General features: G+C 44.1%; 1 protein-coding gene across 1 annotated transcript; it reads left to right on the forward strand.

Moving 5' to 3' along the window:
• The first annotated feature begins 20,363 nt into the window (after positions 1-20,363).
• On the forward strand, positions 20,364-21,257 carry LOC140220275 (uncharacterized). Its single transcript, XM_072290293.1, has one exon. The coding sequence runs from the start codon at positions 20,364-20,366 to the stop codon at positions 21,255-21,257; it is 894 nt and encodes a 297-aa protein (XP_072146394.1).
• Positions 21,258-21,645: the final 388 nt, after the last annotated feature.

Genomic DNA, 21,645 nt, shown 5'->3' on the forward strand with positions numbered 1-21,645 from the left:
ACATGGATGTGTTACTTGTTCAACGTGATTTCGCAAAAAGTGATTAATTGTGTCGAGTTCTCTAGGCTTCAACTGTTTGTGTTGGAAACTCGGGCCCAGCTCAAGATGTGCTTCCCTTCATCTTTTTTGATATCATGGAACATCTCATGGTCCACATGGTCTAGCAAAAAACTGAACTAGAGCCTATGTACTTCCATCAGATGTGGACATACGAACGGTTCATGTCGACTCTCAATGGATACATGAGAAAAAGGGCTTTCCAGAGAACAGCATGATTGAGAGCTACCATACAGAAGAGAGTGTTGATTGCTGCATAGATTACATAAAATATAAGAGAGCTATTGGTTTTCTGAAATCTCGACACGAGGGTAGATTTTCTGGGAGAGGTACCATTGGAATGAAAAGATTCATCAACGAGGACAACTAGCAATTGGAGAAAGCGCATTCAAGCATTCTACAACAGCTCGCAATAGTGGAGCCCTTCATCAAGAAACACCTAAATGAGGTCCGTGGAGAAAGTAATGGTCGCTCCGAGGATTGGATCATCAAAGAGCAAAAGCGTCATTTCCCATCATGGTTGAAGGACCATGAGCAGCTATTTAAAGGAAATTCCACATATGAAGTAACATTGACCAGGTTGGCATTTGGCCCATCAAGCAATGTCACCTCATGGCAAGCATATGAAATTAATGGATACATATTTTATACCACACAAAGGACAACAAAAGCGTGGCGTACCAAAACAGTGGTGTTCACATAGAGGCGATTGATACATCCGGACAGAACATAACTTACTATGGTTAAATAGAGAAAATATGGGAACTTGACTATGGAGAGAATATCCGGATCCCCATCTTTCGGTGCCAATGGGTCAAACACCCGAATGACGTTACAGATGACAATTATGGGTTGACACTTGTAAACCTAGCTAATGTAGGTTACAAAGATGACCCATGGGTACTCGCTGAATGCAAAGAATTCTACATAAGGATCCATGCGTGTCGCACAAGTATTCTACATAACCGACCCTATGAATGCAAAGAAGCACATTGCCATCTCTGGAAAACAAAGGATCCTTGGAGTTGAAGGTGTAGTGGACATTGAGGATTACAATCAGTATGACGAATTGGACCTGTTCAAAGACCATGACAAAGAATCGAGCATGTTGAAGCCAGCATTGATAAATGCATGAAGCCATGGTTACGTAGTGACTGTGAAGGAAGAATCGTTAAAGAATAAATTAACATTTCTTATTAGTTATGTTGTAAGACTTATTAATTATCTTGTAAGACTTTATTAATGTGGATTAGACTTCATTATCTTGTAACTGAGCGCCAGCATAAGAAAAGGGTAGGGGTACATCCATGCCACAATACAATATAACTAGTTCCGATAATAGTGCAAGTTCGTGCATCAATACTTAAAGGTCCTAGAGAGAACAAGTTAAAATCCATAAGAAAAGGGTAGGGGTACAACCATGCATGTTACATATTTCATACTCCAGCTCGCTTCCTTAGATATGGAACATAGTTAAGGTCTCCAATCGTCTAGCCTAGAACTTCATCAAAATAAATTAGAGCACAGATGAGTGCTCTCACCTTTGCTTCACATGGATGATCGCATACACTACTATAAATCTTGAACAATGGAGACATTAACTGATGTGACCTATAGAAAGTGAGATGAGCCTGGAACTTCCAATCTTTGGTGAACATCAGGTTTCCACCCATGTAAGTCAAATCAAACACATCCAAGATTTGATCCAGAATCACACGAAAGCTCGCTGTTGCAATGGTAGTACCAAATATATCCTAAAAGATGATAATAACATGATGAATGTTAAAAGATGTAACATAACTAAAGTTAAAAGGATGATAAAAGAATGTTCCATACCATATCATGTTGATTAAGCCAACAAAGCTGCTCAGTAGTCACAATCACATTGCCTTCTCCCTCCTTGAGCTGCTTTATTCGAAAATATGACAAGTTTGGCACAAAGTACCCATGATCCTTAAGCTGCTTTAGGCAGGCCACCACAATGGTTCTCTCAAAAGTTACCCTATTTGGTGCTATTTGACCCCATGCTGCAAGTGAAACCATCGGGGTGCCTCTCCTGGTGACATCGAGGTGAAATTTGTATCTCGAACGGGTACTTGAAAAGAGAGATGTACTATTTTAAAATGAGGTTCACCAACAACTTCGGTTTGCACTACAAGAGAAGTACCACCTATAGCTTTGACAGCATCTTTGAGCCATCTAATAGGGTTGATAACCTGCATTGTATGTAAGTAAATTTAGAATTTATTCATGTGTAGTAAAAAAATCAATTAAAAAAAGCAAAGAATATTACTATGTTGGGAACTAATCCGCTCCTTTGATCTCCTATTGGCAAGTCAATGGCGCCATTAGGGAAGTGAAGTCCTGGACGACTAGCTGGAGGGTGGCCACCTTCACGGCCACCACCACCACGGGGAAAAGAACTTCCACTTGCCATAGTTAGCCCATACTATCCAAATAAAATTGTAATAAGATATAGGTGGTTCCACAAACATCAACTCCAATGATAATGATGCCAAAAATTGATTAATTCATGAAATGCTCAGAATAAAAGATTGTCCAAAATAATGGAAGAAATTTACAATTGGTTTAGATCTCATTTACATTGTTATAACTAAAATTGATAATAGAGAAGCATCAAATTTAATAATTGAATACATATTTAAGGTTTATCTAGTAATTCCATTTTCCTTAATGAATTTACATAAAAAAAGAAAAAAACAACCGCTAGATAGGGAGGAGGCAGTCCGGTGTGAGGAGGCGCCGACGACCTGGCAAGGAGGAGGCGGCCCAGCGTGGAGGAAAAGTTTGGTCATAATCAGGGACGATACCAACGAAGGCAGTGACAATGTTCTTTCTTCCAAGCAGGTGATAGTCCTTCCCTTACCTAATCATCCCTCATGTGGATGTGGTAACATCGTTGTTTAATTTGGGATTTCTGAAAAAAAATTGATGCTCTCGTAAAATGTCATATCAAAGCCAAGGCGGAGGAGCTTCTCATTACTATCAAACGGAGGATGATGGCTGGCATGTTTCATACTCTGGAATGAAGTGTAGTTGAGGCAGCATGATTTTGGATGCCTCTCTGCTTTATTTTGGTCTCATGGGCATGAACTTCGTACTTATATAGATGTTAGTTTTTTAATCTATATGTAATGGATTCACTACGTTGCATGCCTCTGCTTGATTTTTGTCACATGGGCAACAACTTCATACTTATAGTGTTAATTATGTACTTTGTGGGAGGTTATATCTTTTGTCTGGTAATGGTTAAATCTGTTGTGTATGCTTGTCTGGTTAAATCTGTTGTCTGCTTATATGTGTTGTGTTAATTAAGTATATGTATTGTGTATCTCTTGTCTAGATATATCTATTGTGTATTTCTTCAAAAGTTTCCAGAAATCCTAATTAAAACAAAAGAAAACATCATCATCTTCTCCAATATGCATTATAGGTACAATAACTCAAAAGTTTTCTAGAAATCATAATTTCTACTAACACCCATAAGTCAACTTTGCAACCCAATTTAAACAAAGAAAACATTGTCTTCTTCTCCAATGGCAACTAGAGCAATGACACCATCAGCAAGGTAGGTGTCATCAGAATCATCATCGTCTTCTGGTATGTCCGCATGATCTGGTTTAGGCATTGGTTCAGCAGCTGCCTGTTCAAGTGCAGAAGCATCACCACTTAACCCTTCCACATCTGGCCTACTCCAATTTATCAATTCCTCTTGTCGGTCTTCAACATTCATATGTTCGACTCCTATGACAACTGAGTCCACATCGGTATCATCAACATTATTATCAGTGTCACCTCCTTCAGGCATGGCAAACAGGTTCCTAGGTTTCATTCTAAGGACACTGCACCAATTAGTTTTGTTTCCACCTTTAACATAACACACTTGCTCTACTTGTGTCGCCGGGATATATGGATCATTTGAATAGAAAAACCGAATGGTATCAATATTGATAATCCCATATTGATCTTTATTGTACCCTATGGATTTGTTCCTAGTTGCTGCCGGAACATCAAACCAGTCACACTCGAACAACGTGACTTCCTGCGTGTTAGGAAAATCAAGGATGATGATTTTTTTAATCACTCCGTACCATTCCATGCCATCGCCCTTGACGACAACACCACTGTTATGCATTGATAGATTTTTCTCTACATGTGTTGTTCGGAAGAAAAATCCATTGATGGAACACCTGTTATACACACAAAATCGATGATCTTGACCAGGAGATAGAGAGTATATCATATCATTTGCTTTTCCATCTGCTTGTAGGTTCCTGATCTGCCCTCAAAATTATTCGGAAATTATGTTAGGAATATATACAATTGTTATGAATTTAATTGAATAGAAATATGACTCACTTTACGCTCAAACCATGAAACAAATTGATCCTTGTGCCTTTTTTCAACATTCCACGTGTTGGTTTTCTTCAATTCCTCCATATGCTCACTGCAACGAAAAAGAAATTAGATCTTATCTCAGTTAGATAGTGAACACATTCTTTAAAAAAAATCTGATTTTACATGTAGCTTACTTTATCCAGGGAATGGTCTGATCATAGTTGGATATTATGTAGTGCCTCATTCTATGCAAGTCAAAATAAGACGTGGTCTCGATTTGAGAAATTTTATTTCTATTGTAGTCCATGCTCGCAAATACACTTAGACCAGAAGACGGTTCACTAATAGTGCTCTTTTCTTGTTGGTCTGGCCGATTCAGCTTTGTACTAACATCTTCAAAGAACCGAGAATACAATGCAACGCTCTCCTCCGAGATATATCCCTCTGCTATTGAACCTTCTGGGCATGCTTTGTTCCTCACATAGCCTTTGAGGGTACGTAGGTACCTCTCAACTGAATACATCCATCTATAGCAAACAGGGCCTCCAAGTCTAGCCTCCCAAGCAATATTAATAGGTAAGTGCATCATAACATAAAAAAATGCTGGAGGGAATATCATCTCAAGCCAACAAAGGGTCTGTCCAATTGAATCATTAAGTTCTTCAATTTCAGAAAACTCAAGCTCCTTTGAACATATTGAGTTAAAAAACCTGCTGAGTTCGATCAATGGGATCACTACATCTTCTGGCAATATGTGGCGTACCACCAAGGGTAAGAGTTTTTGTAATATAACATGGTAGTCATGACTTTTAAGTCCAGCAACCTTGCAACCATCAACATCAACACATCACCTAATTTTAGAGGTATAACCATCAGGCATCTTAACACCTATTAGAAATTTGCACAGAATTTTCTTTTCAAAATCACCTAACGAGTACAACATTGGTGGCAAAGTGTATTTACCTTTCTCGAGCAATGGATATTGATCCTTCCTTATACCCAATTCTTGCAGATCAAGTCGAGCCTTCTCACTATCCTTACATTTACCTGCTAAACCAAGCAAAGTCCCAAGCAAGCTCTCACAAATATTCTTCTCAATATGCATCACATCTTGATTATGGCGTATAAGCAATGATTCCCAATAAGGAAGATAAAGAAAATCCTCTTCTTCCTCCAGTTGTGGCATCTAGTATCTTCATCATGTTGCTTCCTCTTCCTCGAAGTAGTGGTTCCAAAAGTGACTTGCTCAAAACTCCGGTACTACTCCACTACTTGTTCACCACTGAGCGGCACTGGAGTCTCCCTCATTTCAACCATGTTATTGAAGCTGCCCTTGTTCCTTCGCCACTTGTGGTTTGTAGGCAAAAAATGGTGATGCCCCATGTAGTAATGCTTTGAACCGAATTTTAACCACAAGTAATCAGTATCCTTGTGACAATAAGGATAAGCAAACCTGCCTTTGGTGCTCCAACAAGATAACATCACGTATGCAGGGAAATCGTTTATTGTCCAAAGTAGCATGGCACGTAGAATAAAATTCTTCTTCTCCTTTGCATCCCAAGTATCAATTCCATTAACCCAAAGATCTTTGAGCTCATCGATCAGAGGCTGCAAATATACATCAATGTTAATTCTTGGAGATTTGGGCCTAGGAATTAGCATCGACAACATCCAATAAAATTGTTTCAAGCACAACCAAGGAGGCAAGTTATAAGGAATTAGGATCACCGGTTGTGTAGTGTAAGTCACATTCAACATCCCGAATGGATTGAAGCCATCTGATGCAAGTCCCAGCCTAACATTACGTGGATCCAATGCAAATTCATCCTTATACTTCTCATCTACGTGCTTCCATGCCTTCGAGTTAGCTGGGTGCCTCACTTTCCCATCTTGAACCAATTCTTCCTTGTGCCAATACATATACTTGGATGTGGTCTCATTCTTATATAATCTTTGCAATTGAGTAATAAGTGGAAAATACCTTAGTATTTTACGAGGAAAGAGCTTCTTCTTGACTCCACCAGTGCCACTACACTCGCCAACAAGCCCCTCTGAATCTTAATTCTTCCACCTACTCTCCCCACATTTGGATAGGTGTTCATCTTTTCGTAATCTCAACAGAATAACACACAATCATTAACACAATCATGAATCTTTTGGTAGTCCAAGCCAAGGTCTCGAACCACCTTTCGAACTTTATCCAGGGTATCTGGGACACAATGTCCTTTGGGTAGCAAAAGACAGAATAGGTGAAGTATTTGCTCCATTGCATTGTTGGTAATACCGAACATGCACTTAATCTGAAAAAGGCTAACAATGAAGGATACTTTGGTGGCCTTCTTGCAACCTGGGTACAAATCTTTCTGCGCTTCTTCCAGTAATTTGAAATTTTTCTTTGCTGAGTCATTTGGTTCCTCAATATTACCACGTGCAATTTCTCCATGCATAGCACCACTAATTAGCGAGGAAAGTAAATTATTGGCAGAGCCACCATCATCATGATCAGCAGCTATTCCTTCACTCAAATTCCGATCACCATCCAAAACCATTGCTTTTGCAGCACGACATTTCTATTTTTTGAAATCCTTGTCAAACCCTCTTTCAAGCAAGTGTTGTTGAACCTCAACATTCCTTCTGTATGCCATGCGACGACACCTAGTACATGGACAAGGCACAGTCTCTCCTGGATAGGTCCCTTCAAAGGTATCCCCAATGAATTTGTCAAATCTGAGTTGCCACGCTTCATCTGATTGAGGTAATAGCATCCAACTATGATCATCATGTGCCATTGGAAAAATCCTAGGTATAGCATGACTTAGAACACCAAATTCACAATTCCTAAACCATGGGAAAAGGGTGCTCGTTTAGGATTTAAAATAACCAATATTTATAACATATTGCAAAACAAAATATATTGAAATAACTAAAGTTTCATGCACATGATCGATGATATCTTAGGTTGATCGCTCAGAACGCATTAGGAAACAAAATACCTTAGGCCGATTGATAATGCTGAATGTTCTCCTATGAAGTGGCTCCTCGCGCTCCTGCGATCAACCAGGGCGACAGGGCGCAGGAGAGGCGACACGGTAGGCACAGCGCACACTCGGCGTTCGTGATGGAGGAGGCGAATGTCGCACGTAGAGAGGTTGCGACACGGCGTGAGGGCCAAGGGTTGTTTCGATCTGGTTTAGGTCCGATCCCTCGTGAAAGAAAGGCCTGCCGCATGGGCCAAATTACATATGTGTTGAGTTCAACTTGGGTGAGGCCCACCTTCAAACTCATCTATTGCCACACCTAGAAATATTGTTGCAATACCAACTTGTGTGTAGCAACGATTTTGGTGTTCGTTGCTATATCTAAGACTCGTTGCAATATCTAAGACTCATTTGCAACAATATAGTTTTGTGTTGCTATACCTAAGACTCTTTGCAACAACTCATTTTGCGTTGCTATAACATAAACTCTTTTGCAACACACGATAGTACTAATAGCAATGCTTTATATTCATTGCGACATGGACATCTATTTGCAACCATTACAACTAGCGTTGCAATAATGTCACCGTAATTACAATGCAAATATATTCATTGCGATATATCCACCTTATTGCAACCAACAAAATTTACATCGCAACACCACACAATTGGTGGCAACATGTCACCCTATCACAACCAAAATCGACTACTATTGCAATAACCACCATGTATTGCAAGGAAAATCAACTGTTACTAAAAAACCATGGCATTAGGCACAATACCTTGTAGTGGAGGGGAGCAACAGAGACAAAGGCTCGGCAACTCTGCAAGAAAACAAACAAGAGAAACATATTTGTTGGCAGGCATATGTTCATCGCACCCAATGGGCGCAGAGGAAAACATACCTTCGGACGAGGAGTTCCAAGGCTGAAAGGTGGAGGACACCCCCGCCTTGTTATCCTCATGCCGCTTGCAAAGAACTTCTCCAGGCAGCGGTACAGGTCCTTCTTCCTCGCCGGCTCTGATGCCTCCCGTGTCGTGTCGACGTCCCCGGAACAATCGAACACCGGATGAGCGCACTCCTTCACCGGCTGGATGCGGCACGTCACGTAGTTGATCATGATCTCGACGCTGGTGGGGCCACGGTTCTTAAGGTCCTTGATGAGGGCCACTAGTTCCTGCACCTACCCCATCCTCTCATCCGGGACGGGATCGGTCTAGCAACCCCTCAGCTTGGGACGGACATCGACATTGCAGGGGACAGTGGGTTCATGGTTGGTGGTATAAAACCACTCATTGTGCCAACCCTTATTCGTAGACAGAGTCGGAACCAAGAGATACTCTTGAGAGATTTTCTCTCGGAGTTGGATTCCGGCTTCACCCACGACCTTGGGCTTTGTGTCGCCAGGGAAGGGCTTGACATGAAAGAAATAACAAGAAAAAATCGAAATGGGGCTCGATACCTAGATATGACTCATAGAGGTGAATGATTTTGCAGATTTGGAGAATGGATGTTGGGATTGAGGTGGAAAAGCTCAATCCCATAGAAGTAGAGAAGGTCGCGGAGGAAAGGATGCACAGAGAGGCCGAATCCCCACTCGAAGAAAGACTCGAACACCACAGCCTCATGAGTTTTGGGGGTGGGGAATTCCTCACCTGACATTGGCTACCACCTAGCCATCGCCTGGTTCGGCAGCACACTGTACCAGATGAGGCTCTCCAACTCCTCCTGCAAGGAGCATGATGCCAACCACTCTAGGTCACGGGATGGCAGCGTCGCCTCCCTGGCGCTCTCCTTCTTCCCCTTCTCCTTCTTGCCTGCGGTGCGCGACTTGGGTGCCATTGTCCCTCGCAATGCTTGGGGGCTGGTAGGAGGGGATAGGTGCGGATGAGCCCTCGCTACGCTTGGGGGCTACGGGCAGAGGAGTGACGGTGGATCTGGGGCGCGGTGTGGGTTCGGTACAATGGCGGGCGCGAGTGCGGAGCTTGAGTGTGGCGTAGTTGCTGAATGGAGAAATGCTGGAACTTGCACAGCTAAGATGGAAGACAAGGAAGCGGTGGAGAAAGCGTGGTTAATGCCTGCAGCACGCGTGCATGCACCTTTGAGAGGGAGGTGGCGCAGCACCTTGGAAGCTCAACCGCCATCACCTGATACTGGGGGACGGAAAAGAGGGGCACATGGCCCACCTGTCCCGTCACTCCTGCCACCTCAGCGCGGCAGGCTGACCGGGATCTGCAGGCACAAGGAATCGCAATAAATCACGAGACAACCCTCTGCCTTCAATTTCTCGCGGGGTTTCCTAGGGTTTTCAACCAAGCTCTATCCTGGGCCTTAATGGGTCATCGAGCATTTGGGCTTTATTTAGGCTTGGATTATTTCTATGACTTGAGCAAGTTTCTAAGAACACTTGGAAATGATAATCGCGCGAACTCCATGGTTCGGAGTATAGGGGGCCAGGTTATTAGATAACCCACCCTCGACTTTTATTTTGGTATGGTTCCTGATATGAAATTTCTTCTAGCTCATGAGGATTTCTTCATGGGATGTGCTGCACAAGGCCAAGTTGTCTTGATTCGCAAGAGCGAACTTGACATGCGTTACGTGCAGGCTTCCCTTAGGAACGCAGTGCGCTTGGAGGATAAATCTATACCCAAGCCAGAGCTGGGTGTAGGCATTGCACCGGATTAGTGATTCAAGGGATCCCCTCCCTGGAGGGATGATAGGTGTATAAGAAGTTCTTTTAAGAGCCTCAACTGGATTCTACAAATCCACTTGAGTCTCGGGGGCTGCACCCATTGAGATTATTATAGACCAGTGAAAACTCTCGTCTTGAGACTCGGGGGCTGGCAGGCATATGTTCATCTCTGGAGAGATGAATGTCATATTGCTTAAAGGCTCGCTTTTAGACCCTTGGCAAGTTTATTCTAAACTTCCCAAGGCTCGGGGGCTAAGTGTACACACTTCACCTTCGGCGCGCGTGTGGGAAATTCCTTAGAAAGGAAATGTTAAGACTTCAAATCAAGACCCTTGGCAAGCTGTTTCTAAACTTTCCAAGGCTCGGGAGCTAAGTGTATACACTTCGCCTTCGACGTGTGTGATAAAGAAGACAAGGGGAGAAGCTCTCCTCGACCTCTCAGCAACCACAAGTCAGGCATGAACCATTCAGCTGAAAGTTGAGAACGACCTGGACATGGAGAAAATCACTTGGATAAAGGATCAGTCGAGATTGCTATTCGGCCAAGAAGCACTCGGGGGCTGTTGTGGGGGCTATAACCCTCAGGTACCATTCGGATGGGCCTAGCTGTTATCCAAAGGGGGTGCCATAGCTCATACGAGAGGGACTCGGGGTAGGCGTACGGATCAAGATGAAAGATCAGCATCAAGAGATATAGTTAAAGATAGGGATGTTTAAATATGTAAAGAGATAACTTGTACCGAAAGGTCATAGATTTCCTTGTAACCGACTAGGTTTAGATCAAATCGGATCTGTAACCCTGCCCCCGGACTATATAAGGGCAGCAGGGACCCCCTCAAAAACCCAAGCCATATTCAAAATGCTATATGCTGATAATACAACCCCAAGCACATAAGCAGGGTATTACACCAATCTGGTGGCCCGAACCTGGTAAAGTCCCATGTGTCCTTATGTTCATCCAACTAGCTCTAGTTGCGGCGATCCCTTCCATAAAATCTACCACCATGGTCTACCCTGTGGTGGACTGCCGGACTATTCCCAAGACACTTAATCCTTTTGTAATCCATTGGAGGAGATGACGACAAAGAGAATGAACAGGCACTGGGGCCGCATGATGACTAATATGGAGTAGTGAGGTTGAGATGGCGTTTCTTGGCAAGGTGAGGATGTATTTTATATTAGCGTTTGTTAATAATCATCCCATATTGATTTTCAACCTCTCAAAAAATTGATGCACTATTCGAACTACATTCTTATTAAATGAAACATAAAATTCAATCAATCTTTGTTTCTTGGGGCATGCGAGTAGGAGAACGACCCATTGGCAAATAAATGAGGGAAGACCAGAAATTGGTTTCAGGTAACCATGCCTACACAAGAACCAAGGAAGACCAGCGGCATGGACGTGGAGGATGTGACATTACACGGCGTTGAAATGTGGATGGTTGCGACATTAATCCTTAGGTACAAATTAGAATTCGTTACAATTTTTGGTAAAAATATGTACAGACATATGATCTGTTATAGGAAAAGTGAATAGGAAGGACCAATATGTTCGATCCTTTGTGGGAAAAATAGTTTGAATTTTGGCAAGGTGAGCAAGGATTTTCTTGGTTTTGAGAGAGAGACAAATAGCATTACAGTATTTGTTAATATTCATCCCATATTGATTTTCAACCTCTAAAAAAAACCGATGCACCATTCCAACTACAATCACATTAAATGAAACATAAAATTCGATCCATCTTGGCCTCTCGAGCTATATGAGTAGGAGAACCACCCCTTGGGAAATAAATGAGGGAAGACTAGAAATTAATTTCAAGTATGAGTAACCATGTCTACACGGGAACCAAGAGAGAAAGGGTGAGGGAGAGGAAATAGAGCAAATAGAGCACAAAAACATCGGATTGATCTTCCAACCAAAGGAAACAGTCCATTGATCTTACAAACAAAAGATATCAGCATAGCAAAGATGGTTAGGGTTCCATCGAAATCTAAATTTACTAATTAAAATCATAGCAAAGATCTCTACATTGATCTTCCACCAACATGGCTCGCTCAGCCCAGCCACCCCTCGTTTCGGGCCACGACGCGGTAGTGGCTCCATTTCTTCTTGTTCTTGCCCCTCAGGGGTAAGGACATTGCCAAGCCCCATGATGTAGTCCTTGACCTCATTTAGGATCTTCCACTGATGCCTCATGCTAGGGCAAACGAGGCACACAAAGGTGTTGTCAGTGTGGTGGAAGACGCGCAAAGCGTCACCCCGGGGGAAGGACGTGGGGTAGCCACAGTGACGGTCATCAGATGAGTCCGTCTTAGTCTGGGACTTAGAGTCAGAGTCGAACGCATTAGGTGGAAGGGTCACCTTCAAAGTAAACTTTCAACGCGGCGACGAGGGCATGAGGGTGGAGGAACTGCCCCCACCATTGGAGGAGGCTGAGAACATGCCGGGGAGCCCAAAGCGGCTCCGCAGCGACCATTCGTGAGCGACGGCGGGTTGAGGTCCATGTCAACATAGTGTTGTAGTGCTACAAAGAAGTTGGTGCGGCTGTCGGCATGGCGGGAGCGCAATGAGAAACCACCACGGGAGCGCGACGATGAGGAGGAGGCACCAGATGATCGCTCGATGCTCGTGAGGGAGCCGGTGTGGGAGAGGTGGCACGACTGTGAGCCAGAGGAGGCGGGGGCCAAGGTGGAGATGGATTGCTTCATGGTGTCAGCTGGACGGTAGCGGTGAGGTGCGCGCATCGGGGACGAGATGGTAGTGGAACTGGTGACGACGCCGAGGGTGGGGGAAATGACGATTAAATAAGGAGTTCCATGCTTTCCATGGGAAGTTGTGCTGGGTTCCTTGGGAAGCTAGGCAACCAACACCTCTCGAGAATGGCAACCGGCTCCTCAAAGAACGTGCAGGAATAGGAACTGGTACGGCAACTGCCGGAGGCCTTGGCATCGAATAGTCGATCTGAATCGTCGATGTGCAAATGAACGGCTACGAGGAGTAGGCACCAACTGCCTCGGCGGCACGTTTTCATTTCCATAAAGAACCATAAAAGCCAATTCCTACGCAAGCGTGCAGTTGGTCTGGTGGTATGGATTGCCCACCAAAAACATGTGGTCTCGGGTTCGTCTCCTAAGGAGTCACTTTTTTCTTCCCATATTTTTATCAATTTTTCACCAAGGTATTCCTGGAGTAAAAACACGAACAACTTCATAAACAACTTTGTTTTTTGCAAGTGCCTCGAGACCATCACAAATTGACAAATTCAAACAAAATCTAGATGGTTGACCTTAGATAGGAACATCACAAATACAGACAAAGGAAACTACGTAAAGATTGTTTACCACAGCTAAGAACTTCACCATCCAGCTAAGAACTTCACCATCTACTTAATTAGCCTTTCCACCAAGCATCAATCCCGTGACAACAACAAATAAAGCAAGCAGCACATGCGCGAGTTTGATATTGTGCCTATAATTCCCAATGAACTTCAGCTCGGCAGTAGCCTTCTGAAGTTGTTGCCACACCATCTTGAGCTCATTCCTAATCTCTCTAACCTCACGATTAGCTTTTGCCAATTATTCCTCCCACTTGTTTGCATCCTCCTCAGCTTGCACCTTCTTCTTCATGAGCTTCACAAGAACACCAAAGGCCCTATCATCCCATTCTGGATCAACCCAGGTCATGTAAACGCATTGCTTCTTTTCATCCTGCAAATTAAACACCCCTTTATAAATTGTCGTTGACAACAGTAACATGAAACCATAGAATCAATATCTCTATGAAGTAGGTAGCCATTACCTTTGGGTAGTAAGCAAACTGATGGCCAAGGTTGAGAAAGGTCCAAGAATACTTCAACACTGCTCTTAACGTGTGATCACACTTTCTTTCAGCATGCCAATGAGAAGTGTCGCAGGAAGATGTCTCCGAGCAGTAGCTACCAATGGAAAAAGATGATGAAATACTCGAAATCTTCAAAAAAGTCATTGTAACTTGAAATCAAAGTTTAGTTCTGCACTTCATAAACTATAGCCTATCAACTTCTAACACCAATCGGATGCAAACCTAAGTGTAGGATGAAATCGGAATCTACAGCCTTCAACCCAAATCCCCAATTCTAGAAAATCCCCTTCCCTTTGACGAAAGGGGAAAGTAGCGGGACAAAATAGGGGACTGACCTGACCGTAGCACCTACTCCTCCCTTCGCTGCTAGGATGCGCCATTCCCGCCGCCCATTGCAGATCTACACACCAACGCCTCTAGTCTCAAGTCTTTGCCACAGCCAACAGGAGCGTGGAGGCGAGTCCCTTGCAGTGTACGCCATTGCAAATATACCTGTTGCTCAGGCCTGCAACTGGAAAGTAGACCACACTTATTAGAACTATAATATAAAGAAGCTGTCATGTTCAAAAACCATAAACTGCATTATGTCTCAGTGGTAGTGCTGACTCGTCAGAATCAAGAGGTCACAGGTTTGACCCCTGCTCTGGACACTCTTACCTTTTTATTTTCCTCCCTTTTTATCACAGACTAACTTGTGGGACCCTACTAGATTTTATGATGAATTGGAACACTTTATTTCTCAACTCATGCTTGCATGTGGGACCCTCGGTTTATAACATTTTTGCACACCTTATTTTAAAAGAAATGCTTACATGTGGGACCCTGGTTGGTTTATGGCATTTTTGCAAATCTTATATTGTCACAAAACCACCATGTAACAGCAAGTGACGATTTCTTTTTGGCTATAGTGGCAACTTTTATGATGTTCCGTAACTTTGTCACTAAATTTGCTCGGATGTGAAACTTTATGACATTTTTAGCCAGAAACGTCATAGATCTATGACGAGAACAAATGTGTCATAAAATTTTTGTCATAGATCAACACATTTCTTGTAGTGTATGTTCGCTCTTGTAGTCTTCAGGAACGGTCTTCCCAGTACGAGTGGGGATTTTTCTCGTTCTACCATCTCAAGTATCAAAAGTCAATGGGGACAAACTGATTCCCGATCATCACAGGTACATCTTCAGCAATGCCTTCAGGATAGTGAACAAAGATGTCTTCTAACTCCAAGCACATAGCAGTTGGTTCTGGCTTTGGCAGGCGTAGCTTCTCGAACACAACTTTCGGCATAACGCTCACACTCATGCCAAGATCACACAATGCCCTTTCAAACATTAGCGTTTGTTGACAGCAGTTAGCACGTCAATTTATGAACCGCAAGCGTATGAATTAGTTGTAGCTCTTCCCTTAGAGTAATCCCCCAAGGTTTATCAATCCGTGGAATAAGTGGATTTGCACGCTTAACTAAGCACTAATCTATGTAACCAAAGGTTCTTTGTATAGGATAAGATTGATCTAACAAAATAACTAGTGACTTAGATAAAGCAGATAGAGAGTATGATTGTAAACAAGATAGCTAAAATGCTTGTCCTAGGGATCTAGGATCACTTGTAGATGTAATCACCATGCATGAAAGAACCAGATCTAAGTGTTATTGTGAGTGGATGTGAACCATACCCAACACTTTCCCTCTCGCACGTTGTCACTACACGAGGGTACTCAAATATTGAACGATAAGAACATGACTTGATGGTCATTCTAGGTAAGAAAATAAGCAACCCAAAGTAGCGTTGGCCAGCCATTACATGAAAGAGCATCATCAAGATATGATAAATAACAAATAGATCTTAAACAAGATGTTCAACGATTACAAATCAAGATCTCCATACAACTCTGAGGACAAACAAAGACTTTACCCCATGATCTTACACATGTTGATAGAATTTTAGGTAAAGATTGCCCTGTAGATCAATTGGATCGAAGATGACAACGAACGAGGGTAGAAAAGCCCAAGGCCGATCGGCCTGGGCACCTCCAAGCCAATCGCCTTGGGAGGTTCCTTCCTCCTCTGGTGCTCTACTTTGCGTGGCTTCTCGTAGATCCAATCTTATCTCCATTTTTCCTCCTTCTCGTGGCAGTGCATGGTGTTTATGTGGTGTTTTCTCCTCTCTATCTCTCTCCCCAACTCCTTCCTTGAAGTTCATGAGAGGGTATTTATAGTCTACCATAGGTGGCGACTCTAGGTCAATGTCAGTGAAAAAGCCCTAGACATCATCGTAGACTTCACGCTGAAGAAATGGGAGGTCGACCTGGCCATGGAATGGGCCAGGCTGATCGGCTCAGAGGGTCCCAAGCCGATCAGCCTGGGCCCTTCCTGGCTCTTCTAGTCCTCTCCTTCCTCATGTTGGCTTCCCTCGACGACCCATGCCCAAATATCCATTAATTTCTTTATGCAAACCCCCTTGATTATGTCGTATTTCCAATCATAATGCAATATACTCCAAAACACATCACATATGCAATAATGGGGTTATTTCAGGTGCCAAGTGGCGGATTAGTATAGGATTAAGCATGAAAACACTAGTTAAATAACACTAAAAGTGTGTCAATAATGAGCGTCAACAGCGTTCCAATTGAACACGTGATGGTTGGACATCCCGGGTCTCTTTTCTTCTCAAGAGCTTGATTAGCGATCGCGACACTACAATCTTCAGTCATCTTGATGTGGTTTGTAGTGAATTGTGGGATCTCTCGCTTGTTCGTCAGTATATCCTTGAAGTAGCGAGTGTAGGTTGGAACTTGTAGAGCATCCAGTAGTGGCATATTTATGTTTAACCTGCGCACAAGTTCAAAAAAAATTTCAAACTGTTCGTCAGTTTTACCTAGCAATGCGTGGTTTTGCTGGTAGAATCTTGGTGTCATCTTGATCCATCATCTCAAACTCTAGCTCTTCTGTCTCAATCTCTGAAGTTGAGGTAGGTGTCTTCTCCTTTGTTGTCATCTTTACTTCAGCAGTTGGTTTGGGCTTCCAAGCTCCCGCGGTGCATTCTGGATCTCTGTTTCTTTTCTTGGGCGAGCTTGAATAGCTTTAATTGACTATAGATTCCTTGGTTGTCTTGACAACTTTCCTTCATTGCTTGACAAATGCCCAGCTAACTGTGTAACTTGAGTCTCCAGCATCTTCATCATGTTCATCACTTGGTGATTTGAACATCCGACCTCTATCACCATGCTATCAATATTTTCTAATACCTGGTCCACAGCCTTAAACTTAGTGACAGTGTCTTTGTTGATCTTTCCTTACTCTTCCATGAACTCCTTTAGCTGAATGCGTAGAGGCACTGTGTTCTGAATGGATGAGCTTGCATTGAATTGAGGTCTATTCGGTCCATACCGATAATTAGATGGTGGAAACCACTCTCCCTTCTTCATGTAGTCTAGCAACTTTGCTTCCTCTATTTTTGGACAGTTCTTTCCGACATGGTCATAGTTGCCACACTCTTCACATGCTGAACTTGCTTCCGCTACCTTCAGGGCTCTAGCTTGAGCTTCCGCCTTGTTTATCTCCATCTTCTTCAGTCTCCTCATCAGTCAATTTTCCTTCGAGCAGTTGATCATGCTCCACTTGCAACACACCTAACATATTTCCCACAGGTTGAACTGGGATCAGGCGCCCGCATGGTGCCCATGCATCGTTGTCTGCAACCTTCTTGAATAACTTGAAAGCTTGAGTTGGGGTAAGCACAATAATTGATCCTCCAGCTGATGCATCGATGATTGTCCTTGCTGCTACTGTCAGCCTTTGATAGAACTTCGGGACTAGATCCTTCCTCAGGAACTTGTGATGTGGAACTGCACGTAGGTAGTCATTGAAGTGCTTATAAGCTTCAGCAATTTTCTTAGTATGATACTGAGCAAAAGTTGCTATCTTGCTTTTCAGATTCTGAGTCTTAGCTGGTGAATAATGTTCTATCATGAAAGCCTTCATCAACTCATCCCAATTATTTATTGTTGCTGCAGGTAGAAAATGAAACCATTGAAGTGCTCTCCAAAGTACAGAGTAAGAAAACAGCCTCACCCTTAGTTGATTCTTGTTGACTCCCTCCACATTGAATGTGTGGCATAGCTGCAGAAATGCCTGTAGATGAAGATTAGCATCCTCTTTGCCAGTGAAAGGTGAACTCTGCACCATACTCAGTTTGGAATATTGATCACAAATGATCGTCCAATGTCCAAGTGATATCTGGGATGCACAGCTCCCCAATAGTATGCTCTGGCTGAGGTTGATTTCCCATTGCTAGTGCTGCTGGTACTTCTGGTGCAACAGGTGCCCCTCTTGGACTTGCTAACAGTGTCGACTCTGGAGTAGATGATGATGATTCTTCCAATTCTTCCTTGAAAGTTGAAGCTTGTGCTATCTCTAGCTTTCTTGCTTATGCGAAACATCTCCTTTGCGTGCAAAGTTTTTCTGGATCATCCACAAAATTTTTCGGTTTGTTGGAGAGGTAGCCGTCCATCTCCTATTAGCGTTAGTGAAAGTAAACACATATATACAAGAACTAGATTTGAACTTATGATCGATATTGAATAAAAACAAAAGGATTAAAACGAAAACACTGAAAAATCATGAACAGAAAGTCATATATACAAATGCATAGTTAAACTAGAACTTGATTATTAGTTCCTCGACAACGGAGCCAGAAAAGCTTGTTGACGGTAGTTAGCATGCCAATTTGTGAACCACAAGCGCACAAATCAGTTGTAGCTCTTCCCTTAGAGTACTCCCCCAAGGTTTATCAATCCGTGAAACTTAGAATACAAGATCTATTCAAACTAGCACTGTTAGTATAAGCCTTTTATTGATGAGTGATTCAGATCTAATCTAGCAAATATAGACAGATAACAGATAGAGTAGAGGTAACTAATCTAGAGCAACCTAGACTATGCATATGTTGTTATTCTGAGCATGGATAACAAAACAACACATATATGATCATAGTAAAAGCATCTTGAAATCTACACTTCTGGTCTGGCTCCCGAAAATCCTTATCTTACACAAGAAAGATCCCGTCACGATCCCCTCTATCAGCATAGATAATCTAAGGGCACGATCACAAGAACATGTTATACTCATCGGTATATCAGGTATGCAAATCCGATCACCACGATCACATAAACATCCTAAGCAATCTATCATCAATCATATATTGAAAAGCAAGCAAACTCAAAAGAGCATAAAACCATAAAAGCAAGCACTTAGATTATTAAGAACAAGAACAAATCTTTTAATTCACCATGAATGATTGTACATCATAAGATCACCACCGGGATCCTACCTCAATCTTAACGATCCTATCTAGCTCCAGAACTCCGACGTGTGTCTTCCTCGCTGGGTTCCCACGTTGGCTAGGGCTTAGCTACGCTAATCCCTAGACAACTACACGACCCTCGGCTCTCCGAAGTGGTGTCCCTCAAGCTCTTTCTGCTTCTCTACTGCTTCACGTCGAATACATCGAATGAACCTGCATCCTCGTTGGAGAAAAGAGGTATTTATAGTCTGCAGGACCTGTGGCAGAAATTGGAAGGCGAGAGGGTGAAGGAACACCCTAGGGCGATCGGCCTAGGTGGGTCCAGGCCGATCCACCTTCCTTTTGCTCGCTCACGCATCCCTTCATCTCCAAGTCATCTTAGGTGTTCTGGAGTCTTCTTTTCACTTGCATGTGGACCTGGCACGTCCATAGCTTCAGGATAAGGTTGATCTTTGATAACTTTCCAAATCTCCGCTTGATCTTCGTTTGATCCCGAACTCATCTTGACATATCTTCGCAAAATTGCTTGTCAAAAAATGAGCACGAGAGCGGTCCTGAGGACCCTAGGCTGATCAGCCTAGGCTCTTTTTGAGCCTGTTGGCCTTCATCTTGCTCTGGGTCATCGCTTGTTCAGGGTTTTATCCAATTATACTCCATTAAGTCCAATTTCCTGCGAAACTAGAATATCCTCCAAAATATATTGCATAAGTGAAAATGGATGTTCAATAGTTTAGGTATTAAATTCATATTGTTATTGAAGATAAATAGGGGTAAAAAAGATGTCAATAACGAGCGTCAACACGTATAAACTTATTAAGAGATAAAATATAGAGTACTTACACATAATCGCAGGAGGCAGCTTCCATTGTCCTAATGTTCTTTTTATCGTCATTTTTCTTTTGTGGCAAAAATGATTAGTAATCTATACTTATTTATAAAGTGTGGACCGCTTCTGCCCATTTTTTTTATTTGGTCCAACTTTAGTCATTGATGGGTGGCGGTGCGTGTCCCTCTCTGGTATCGGTCTCGTTTCTTTCCCCGTGCCCCGGGCTCCCTCTCCGCCCTTAGACCCGGCGGCGAGCGGTGGAGCGACGGTGGCCGCATCCGGGTCCGTTCGAGATGGGGCAGGAGGCGCACTACCACCACACGCTCCCCACGTCCACCGCTGCTGCCGCAACTGCCCCTGCGCGAGGTGTGGACGGCAAGGTCGGCCGGCGAGCCGGGCTCGGCCGCGCCGCCCGGCTTGCGCCCTCCGCCTGCCTCGGCCGGGGGAGAGGGAGGAGGAGCTCCTCACTGCGGTGCCGGCCTCACCACCACGGAGTCCGCCTCCCTCCTCCTCCGCCTCCCAAGCACCCACGCCCACCCCCGCCTGGGCCACCTGCTCCAGGAACCCGCCGGCCTCTGCCTCCCAGGGGTGAAATCAAGGCCGCCATAGGACAGACGGCAGCGGCAGCGACCCATGAGCAAGGTCGAGGATGGAGCACCGTCTCAACCGCCATCACCTGCAGCCGTGGTGCCGCACACAGCGGCCGCCACCGCCGCCGCATCGCGAAGCTCAAGACAATCGCATTCCCGCCGAAGCCCGTGCGCCACCTCCCCTCCATCTCCCTTCGCCGCCTTCTTCCCCGCCCGCGCCCCCTCACGGTCGTCGTCCCCGGCGGCGGCGGGTGGTTTAGGCTGGGTAGGAGGAGGAAGACGCCAGCCGAGGACCTCGCGGCGGTCGCGCTCTCCCTGGCGCTCGCCGGCGACAGGCTCACGGCGCTCGCGGAGGCCTGGAATGCGTCCGGCCTGGGCCAGGCGCTCGGCATCTTGGCTGTGGTGTTGGGGAGGGGCCGGAGGACGCGAGGCAGTAGGTTCAGACGGCTTGTGGCGTTCCTGCTCGGGGTCACGTTCTGCGCGCTCATCTGCCACCTGAGGGGCGCGGCGCTCTTGGACGGGCTCCAGAAGTCTGGCGGCGGCTGGAGGTTGCTTCGAATTTTTCTGGTTTTTCTCAGTTCCTGTTCGTCTGCGTGAGATGCGTTCAACAACAGAGTTTTAGGTTCTTTCATAATTCATACGGATGGATCGTGTTCCCATCTTGGGAAACCGATTTTGAGATGTTTAATTGTTGATGATGGATGCCGATTTTGAGATAGTGAATCGTTCATATGATTTGATAGTTCTGGATTTACTTTGGATTCTTGTTTCCTATCGGCTATGGAGCTTGTCCTTGCCGCAGAGCTTGTACTGAATGACAGAATGGAATACAACTAGAACAAATGACACGATGATTTTTACAGCAGCCACCACCCAGCACTGCTAGAAAGCTAGCAAAGTATAGCAAAGCAAAGCGAGCAGTGACAGAGTGGCAGCAAGGAGCAAGCGAGCCTGCTCCAGCGCGCGTCCTCCTTGGCTCTAACGC

The sequence above is a fragment of the Setaria viridis genome, chromosome 8 (assembly GCF_005286985.2).
Source record: "Setaria viridis chromosome 8, Setaria_viridis_v4.0, whole genome shotgun sequence".
NCBI lineage: Eukaryota > Viridiplantae > Streptophyta > Magnoliopsida > Poales > Poaceae > Setaria > Setaria viridis.

Bases quoted from the DNA above. Each gene is read 5' to 3' on its own strand.
- LOC140220275 (XM_072290293.1), top strand. From the start codon at position 20,364: ATGGGGCAGGAGGCGCACTACCACCACACGCTCCCCACGTCCACCGCT.